A 9271-nucleotide genomic window follows, 5' to 3' on the forward strand; every position below is an offset into this window, starting at 1 on the left:
CAATTACTGAGCGACTGCTGGTACACTGCAGTAATAATTAGTAATAATCAGCAACTATTAAATACACCCTGAAGCTCCATGTAAAGAGAACAGTGCCTTTCTCATAGGCCCTGTGTGGAACAGGGTGAAGCCTTAGTGGTTCTGCCTGCTGGTAGGGTCTGAATTTCAAGCAGGTGGAACTGTTTTCAACTGTATTAGCAATGTCCTGATTGATCCTTAGCCAATACATCATCTCTTTTGCTTGCTTCTTGCATTTCTCAATACCCAAGTGTCCTTCTTGGATCTTCTGTAGCATTCCTTTTTGGAGGCTCCGTGGTATTATGACTTTACTGCCCTTGAAAATAACTCCTTCAATGACTGAAAGTTCATGTCGGCAATTCCAGTAGTCCCACACATGCAAATCACAGGTACTCCTGTCCTCTGGCCAACCCAAAATTATCATTTCTTTCAGGATCCCTAATGAGTGGTCTTTCTCAGTTTCTTCTTTTATTTGTTGTAGCCTCCTGTCCATGATTGGAAGTGAGCTAACAATCAAGTTGACATATGCATTGCATCTCTGTCTCGGAGACGTTTTCTGCTTGTCCAGTAGAGGCTATTGCCCTGGACAGCACATCTGCTGTAATCAGAAACTTGCCAGGTGTGTAGTTCACAACTAAGTCATACTTCTGCCTTGCAAAGAAGGTACTCAAGAGGCTCTTGTTCCTTGTAGCTTCCAGGCCCTGAATTACCGCCTTCCTGCTAGAGATAATGCTGCAGATCAATCCAACCTTCCCCATTCACCACTGCTAACACCATGCAATGATTTAGGTCCTGCAGTGAATAACAACAACTAGGAATGAGGAAGAGAACAGACCTTTAATAATACCACAGCACGGGGTTCCTCTAGCACAGGCTGTGTGGCTACCTCCATTTTGATGTCTTCCTACTCCCTAGGGATCATGTTCAAATTCCTCACATGATAAGACATTCCCTTGTAAGGGATTGTCTCCAAAGTCTAACCCTTATCACTATACAGGGGGCATGGGGTCAGGCCTGGGCTCCAGGTGGCAGGGGAAGTGGCCTCTCACTCGGAGGGCAGCTCCCAGCCCCATGGAACTTGGGGTGGGCTGCAGCCAGTGCTCTTGGGAGGAGTGTGTGTGGCTGTGAGCCACCAGCTGGGAAGGCAGGGCAGGTGATGCCTGTACCATACTTGTCCTTCCTTCCCCTTAGAATTTCAATAGAAGCAGCAGTGGGCCCCAGAGCTTCCCCACACTGTGTCCTACAGATGAGGGGGAGGCGCTGGAGTGCAGGGCAGTAGGGACCAATGCAGCATCACCAGAGCTGGGAACTGCCCTTGGACTGCTGAGCAGTCAATCCCATGCCCAGCTGGGCTGTCCTAGCCTGTTCTCCTGCAGTACCTGGTATGTGGCAGAGCCCAGCCTGACCTGTCACCAGCTGTACCTGGCTCTGGGGCTTCTGTGGAGTGGGGGTCTTGCTGATGTGCCTCTGGGCCTGCTGCTCCCTGCACAGTTACTACATCAGTGTAGGGCTGCTCCCAGTGCACCTGCAGAGCTCTTAGCAAGGAGCAGGAAAGCACCAGAGTACCCAGTCCCCCTGTGTCCCCATGCCTGCTTGCCCCTGGCTCTCTGCCTTGGGCTGTGCATGAGGGCAGTTCCCAGTCCTGAGGCTGCTGCATGGTCCCTGCTGCCCTGCACTGCAGTGCCTCCCCCTCAGCTGCAGGACATGCACTGTGGGGAAACTCCAAGCCCTACTGCCACTGTAATCGCAGCTCCTGAGTGAAGGAAGGATGAGTATGGTATGGGTGCCACAGCCCCTGCCTCTCCAGCTCGTGACTTGGACACACATGCGCTCCTCCTGGGAGCACCAGTTGGAGCTAACCCCAAGCTCCGCAGGGCTAGGAGCTACCCCCAGAGCTTCCTCTGCCCCCTGTAACTTGGAGCTTAGCCAGGCAACAGTGTGGGCTTCTGCTGCTTGAGCTGATCAAGAGCAATTTGGTCCTGGGCAGTGTCTACATGTGCACTAATGTACATTTTCTTAATGTGCCGTTTTTCTAGTTCCTCTATGTAGTCTAATGTTCGGTTTGCTAGTACCAATAATGTAATGTGCAGTAATTGCTGTACATGTGTAGACAGTGACACTTTACTGAACATTAGATTATTCTAATTCACAAAAAATCATCTCGTGTAGACACACCCACTGTGTGAATAAGCAAGTGTCAGTGTGTTGTGAGTGTGAGCATGAGTTTGAGAGAGACTCTGCAGGGACAGACATTCCACCAGGACCAGGTGTAGAATAGGCACTGCTTCTCTTGCTTTCCCCCACACCGGGATCATCCTGACCCGGTTTCAGAAGGCACAGAGAGCAGGGAAGAGGAGATGGCTGTAGCAGGATTTCAACCCAAGCAGCATGGGGGACAGAAACTCCACCACTGCAGCCAGATTCCCAGCTTCTTCTGGCGCGCCAGCAGCTCCACCAGCACCCTGGGCAGAAGCCCCTTCACCATGACCAGAGCCAGGGCTGCAGTCACACTTGTGGGGCTTCCCATAGTGGCAGCCACAGCTTCAGCAAGAGTGGGGGAGCAGCGCTATAGCTTTGGCTGTCATTATGGAGTTTCCTGCGGTGGCAGTCAGTGCCCTATTCTTTGCCAGGAGACAGGCAGCTCCAGCAGCACCGTAGTAGAGGCTCCACCACTGTAGCCAGAGCCTGCTGAACTGTCTCTTTTGTCCTGGCCTGGCAGCAGTAACAGGGTTTCTGCTGGCAATGCTGCTTAGTGCTGCACTCCCTAAGGTGCCGGCAGCTGCTGTGGGAAGCCCCACCACCACAGCCAGAGCTGGGGCAAAAGCCTGCTAGCGGGATGACCAGGGTCAGTAGGCCTAATCCAGCCCACAGGCTGTATGTTTGACACCCTGCTGTAGAGCATTCCAGCTCACTAGTAAACCTGAACTTGTTTTCAGCGGGTTCTTATGTAGTTACAACTATACCAGCCTGCTTTGCTTTCTGAAGTCTTCACCAGGGTCTAAACTTCTTTTGGACCCACAGTGAGAAAAAAGGCAAAAGGTCAAGGAGCAGACAGGAGAGTACCAGGCAATTTAAAAAAGGTGGAAACTTAGGGCCTAATATGGAAGGGGACGCTACAAAAGCAGTGGTATAAAAGTTAAGGCATAGCACACCATGCAAGTCTGTCCTTGTTTCAAAGAAAAATTGGCAAGGCTAATGGAAACTGCTATGCCAAAACAGTACAATGTTAGGTCCTCCTGATCTTTCCTCCAGTGCTTTCTTGGCTAACTTACAGAAAGGTCATTTGCACATTATGCAAGCTTTTAAATGAAAGGCTGAATAATGAAGAGTAAAATACAGGCAACCATGAGAAAAACAGGCTTTTGGGATGCCCATTGTTAGATCTGGGTTCTTTCAGAATCTGCAGACAAAAGCCAAGCTGTTCTGGCAATTTGCTTTCCTGAGTTCTCCAGTCCCATTTTCTTTAGGAAATTCCCCTTTATTCTCTGAGGGGAAGAGCACTGCAGACACTTCACTTAGCTTTGCTGTAGTCCTCCAGGTCTCTCAGATCATCCTCATTACAACCTAATGGCCTGCCACATGCTTCCCACTTTTGATGTTCTTCAAGGAGAAAACCTGCAGCAAGCATCAGGGGTTCTTTACATTTCCTTTTAAGGCCAGCTTTTCAACTGACAAAGCAGGGTAGCACCACTGAAAGCAGTAGAGCCATGTTGATTTACAGTAGCCGAAGAGCTGATCCTCATTTCTCAACTCTCATCGTAAAATAGTTTATAAAACTCAAAAATCCTCCTTCTGAAGCACAGCCTCAGAACATCATCTCCCAGGATATGAAGCCCTCTGGAGGGGATGACATCAGACTTAATTAGGGTCACTGTGTAACTTTGTGGTTTAACCTGCTTGCATGCATTCCCCAAGAGTAAGCCAAAAAACAGCCATCCCTCTCCAGTTAGTCCCAGAACAGACTGTCTCCAGAATCCCTTATGATGCTGGGAGAAATTGCTTTTCAAATCCTGTTCAATCATTCTGTATATTTAAGTAGAAATCATTTGCTTTTATGATAGTGGGAATTAACCGAACTTCAGATCTCCTGCAGCTTGTTGGCTTTTTGTACAACTTACAGAACACTTCCCTCATTACAGCGTTACAAACTCTCTGTTAATCTCATACTACTACTGTACTGTAGGTACACATTGACTCCATTGTACAGATGGGAAAGGGTTGGACTGAGTGATGGGAAAATGGCCTTGGACAGGGGATGCCATGACAGCTGCAGAAGCTCCTGCCTGACAGACCTGTATTCCAGCTGCACCTTTCAGACTAGCCAGAGCTTCCATCTGATATTATGCTACCCCCATCCCCATAGTATGGGGGTAGCATAATACCCCCTCCCAGTACTTAATACTATTTCCCTCCCTCACAACACCCCTGTGCGGGAGGGAAGGTGCCATCAGCCCCACTTTACAGATGGGGAACTGAGGCACAGCGATAAAGTGACAAGTCCAAATTCACAAAGAGAGTCTGGGGCAGACCAGGGAATGGATTCCAGGTCTGTGAAGTCTCAAGCTAATGCTCTGACTACTTGACCATCCTTGCTCTTTGATCTCCTTCCGATTCTCTCTCTCACACACACCCACACTCCAGCTCTCCCCAAATTCAGCAACTGTGAGCTGCATCCAGCAAGTTCTTTGGCTTGCTAACAATTTTTAAAGATGATGCCATAGACCACATCTCTGCCACTGGTGCCACCAAATCAGGAGGACTTTATAGTTTTCTCTACAGTGTAGAGAAGGCTCCAGAGTTGTTGCTAACTCTCCAATCTCTGCAGAAATTCCAGCTCTCAAACTGAGCAGAGAGATGGGAACAGAGCATTGAACCCACGTTCCCTGTACAGCACAGCACAGCAAAATGCTTCTTCCCAAGTGGTGCAGTTTTTCAGTAGAGGCCAAGTACATATGAATCTAAATTCTCCCCAGTCAGCATCTGGGAAACAATCTCCTTCTGTTCCTAAATCCAACATTGCATAACTGAAAACTATTTACCCAAAATACATTCTTTTGAAAATAATTTATCACTTCCACAGAGAGCTATTGCAACAGCACACAGCCTGAGGACCAGAGGTAGAAGCAAACAGAGCAAGCAAACAGGACCGGGGTGGAAGCCGGTCCCTACAGTTTTTATAGAAAGACAAAAATGTTATTAAAATCCATCCATGCCAAAGTTTTAGAGCTCTAGTTGTGAGCTTCAGATTCTGTAGTCAAAATAACTCAGTACGTGTTCATCTCTCATAGCCAGCTGTTACAATGGTGTCTAATGAAGGAATAATGCAGCATCTAGCAAAACTTGTTCTTTGGCAATCCCTCGCAGTTAAGGATGATTGTCTTCTGTAGCTGTTTTATCTGTGTGTCTAAAGATGGCTGATGATGCCTATCCAGGATCGACAGACTCTACTGCAGCTCGGACATGTGTTTCTGCGTGGGGGAAAAAAAATCTAACAAAACAACGCTGTTGTGATCAAGAGATTGAGGTGGTGGAACTGTCTAAACAACTCTGATTGCAGAGTGATAAAAAGTCGTTCCCCCCCTTCCCCCACTGCAGATAGAAGGACGTTTGTTCTAGATAAACACATGAAGTCATAAAAGGAAAGATGAATTTAAAAACTTAATAACCTTAATTTTTTTGGAAAGTCAGCCAGGATTGAGAGCAAGCTTGCTTCACCAACTGAGGAAAGGACAAGTTGTTTACCCTTTCTAAAAAGTAACACCAACCTCCCCCCACCCCCTCTACACTGACCACTCCCATAACCCGTGTTACTTAACTTTTACATAAACAAGCAGCTCTGAGAAGCATCAACTTCAGAGAGAGGACTGGAATTTGGACTGGATTGACTGATCATTTGAGAGCAGAAACTGCAAGCAGCTAGAGGAGTTTCTGGAAAATCTTTGAAAAGGTAGGCAACAGCCTGGATTTTTTTCTTTTTCCTTAAACAAGCTAGCTGCAAATGTGGGCCCAAAATAAAGTCTCCTTGAAGACTTTCCTAGTGGGATTTGGCTTAGATAAACAATTTGCCATACTAATTAAAAAAAAAAATCAATTGAAAGAACTTTCAGGTGATTTGATTTCTGCAAGAAGGAAGCAATTAAAGTTCTCATCTGAAATATAAACTTCAGGTCTTTTTACAGTCAGGTTTGATAGTCTGCTTATGTCTAAGGAATATGTGCAAGGATAGTCTTAGTTCAATTTTGATTCATTATTGAAATTTAGAACCAAGCCAGGACAGTTGTCATGACCACACTGTTTGGCTGTTTTGCTCAGCAATGCTGTGAGCTAACGGTGTGCCTAGCCACCGCTGCTCACTTTTCACTTCCACTTTGCATTAAGAGTTGATATACTTCCCAACCCCCACTATTTGTCTTGGGAGCCTTTTGATTTGAAATGGCCATTTTGGGCAATACCTGGGTAAATGGTTGTAAGTGAATGAAGGAAACAGTATACTCAAAAGGCTCCTTCCAGTTCTGTTTCTTACATTTTCTATATTTTTGTAGGTTCTGAACTGCCAACATGTTTCTGGCCTTTTGTCTGGTATCCGTGGGGCTGCTCCTCTCCTTACCTGGTGTTGCAAGGGGAGAATTGGAGCCTGTTCCTGAAATGGAAGGCCTGTTTCAAGAATTACAGAAAAAAGTGAATGACTTGTGGCAGAATTTGCTCTACCCACAATTTCTCAGACAGAGTGAGTGGACGGCTTACGCTACTTGTGAAATGAAGCCTAGCTCCAAATTAGATGCTGACAAACCACAAGTGACAGGACAAATCTTGTTCAAACAGTCCTACCCAATTGGAAAGCTAGAAGCTTTCTTTGACCTGGATGGGCTTCCATCAGAGAACAATCAGTTGGGTAGGGCTATTCACATCCACAAGTTTGGAGACCTCAGTGATGGCTGTAACACTACTGGAGGACACTATAACCCCTTCAATGTGAACCATCCTCACCATCCAGGGGATTTTGGCAACTTCTACTCTAAAGATGGCAAAATTAGAAAATACAAGTCAAACCTGTCTGCTACTCTGTTTGGCCCATATACCATTATGGGCAGATCTGTTGTTATTCATGAGCAGGAAGATGACATGGGCAAAGGTAACAATAAGGCCAGTTTGGAGAATGGAAATGCGGGCAGACGTCTGGCTTGTTGTGTCATTGGGATATGTGACAAGAACACGTGGGAGAATAAATTCTCCAAGTTTGCAGAAAGAAGGAAAAGAGGCTCACAAAATGAGCACAGGAGCAGGCCCAACTGAGGGCCTGAATACCAGCTATCTCCAAGGCAGCCCAGAATAGATTTAGTTTATGCAGTTGTTGCTAAGAGATATGGCAAAAGGTTTCCCATTTCCATTGGAACTTGGCTCTGTTGTTCTCTAAGAAAAGCATGATGGTATGTACAGCTTTTCCCTTCTGTAAGCAGATTAATAAAAACAGCATCAACACAACATTGCAAGGTATTCTTTCTTCTTAAATGTAAGACTCCCACTTACGCAGCTCTAAAGTTTACTGCATCCCAGTACGGGCAATAAGATATCCAGTTAATGAAATCGGAAAAGGATGTTTCCACTCTAAGGGATCACAAGCTAAGGAATAAAGGAAAAATAGCAAAAATAAATGAGAAATTGCTTTTGACTTGATGCTTTCCATCCGGGTAGTATTTTCCTACTCATCTGAAAGGTATAAAGATTTCTGTGCCATCAACTATTTTGGGCAGTGTGCCGGTAGAACTAGACAATGGCCTTTCCCTTCAGCTTAGGTGAAGTATAGACATTATTTCTATTTTTGACTTCAAATCCATTATAGTATTCTTACTTATATTTGCTGTTTTTATTCTCCTACATGTATAAGCTTCTTAACTGGTTTCAGTTAGCTATATGTTTATGGCTGAGTCGCGCTGTTTACATTTGAAAGCAGATTTATAAGAACCGTTCTGGGTTTTTATTTTTTTTTAAATAAAAAGCCAGTTTGAAAGTGTTTACTATGTAGAAAATGTATCTGGTAAAACTTGTTTAATGCCACTGACATAGCATAGATAAATTAGGTTAAAAATAGATGCTATACAGTATTTTCAAAATAAAAAGATAAAAATAGAGTGCATATTCATACACAAATATATGTGGCAAATTAGTCTGTTCAGACTGCAGGCACTAAATGATAGTAGAAAAGGCTTTCAGTTTAGGCAGGATTTGTTTGGCTTTGCCCTATACAAAAATCAACATCTTTACAGTCTTCCCTTCTGTAATATAGGATCATAAATTACTGCATATCCCACTGAAATGCAACACGTTGTCATAATTAAATGTTATCCGATACAAAATCTCTCATAAGTAGAAGATAAAGAATCAGAGCAGGCAAATACATCAGGAAATGCTTTTCTTTATTCCAGGTGACAAAATATATATTTATGTAGTTTAGTCATGTTACAGGATGATTGCAGGTTGCAACAAAAGAAAGGTTTGCAAATAAATAAAAAGTGCATCTCTTTTTAAATAAAGCTATAAAACAGCAGCTGGTAAAAAATCCCCATCTTTTTAAATTTTAATAGGTGTTCAACATAATCTCAGCTAAGATTCTAAAATATATTCCTGAGCTCATATGGATTAAAGAAATTCTGATTTCCTTATGATACAAATTGCCCTTTGCATAAAAATAGCTGCACTTAGAAAGGAAGCAGCTTTTAAAAAATGTTTCTTAGTTTGTCATTTTCATACACTTGTGTTTTACAGATTCATTGAATACCCCTTCTAAAATAGCCACAACACAACAGTACCCTCTAAAGTGCAACTTGTTCTTTCCAGTTAACCCATGGATTTGCTATTGGTCTCCATTACAAGTTTACCATCTCCCAGAAGCATACAAAATAAGGGAAGTTGACCATGTGTTAGCATTAATGACTAGTGTCTTAAAAAAAAAATCTCTGAAATGTTGGCTTTGACTCCCCTCCCTCCCTCCCCAATCCTATTATTGATAAGGTTTGTGGCTGAGTAAGCCTACCACAAGACACTTTTAAAATCTTAGAGAAGGAATGCATGTCTCAACATGGAAAATAATGAGCAACTCCACAAAGACAATAGTTACACTATTATCAGAGGTGCAGGGACACCTAGGGCAGGGAGGTGGGTATAGGGGTATGCTGACCACTGTGCACCACAGGGGAGGAGGGTGCAGAAGGGGCAGATGTGGGCGAGGGGAAGGGAAGGCTTGATTTCCCAGGCT

At 44.4% G+C, this 9271-nt stretch overlaps 1 protein-coding gene across 1 annotated transcript; it reads left to right on the forward strand.

Annotated features, from left to right (window-relative positions):
* The first annotated feature begins 5827 nt into the window (after window positions 1–5827).
* Window positions 5828–7500, forward strand: SOD3 (superoxide dismutase 3, extracellular). The gene is made up of 2 exons (XM_019526262.1): window positions 5828–5965; window positions 6561–7500. The coding sequence occupies exon 2, from the start codon at window positions 6577–6579 to the stop codon at window positions 7309–7311; it is 735 nt and encodes a 244-aa protein (XP_019381807.1). The 5' UTR covers window positions 5828–5965; window positions 6561–6576; the 3' UTR covers window positions 7312–7500.
* The last annotated feature ends 1771 nt before the right edge of the window (window positions 7501–9271 follow it).

The sequence above is a fragment of the Gavialis gangeticus genome, unplaced genomic scaffold, assembly GCF_001723915.1.
Source record: "Gavialis gangeticus isolate Ggan-Ray unplaced genomic scaffold, GavGan_comp1, whole genome shotgun sequence".
NCBI classification, from domain to species: Eukaryota; Metazoa; Chordata; order Crocodylia; family Gavialidae; genus Gavialis; species Gavialis gangeticus.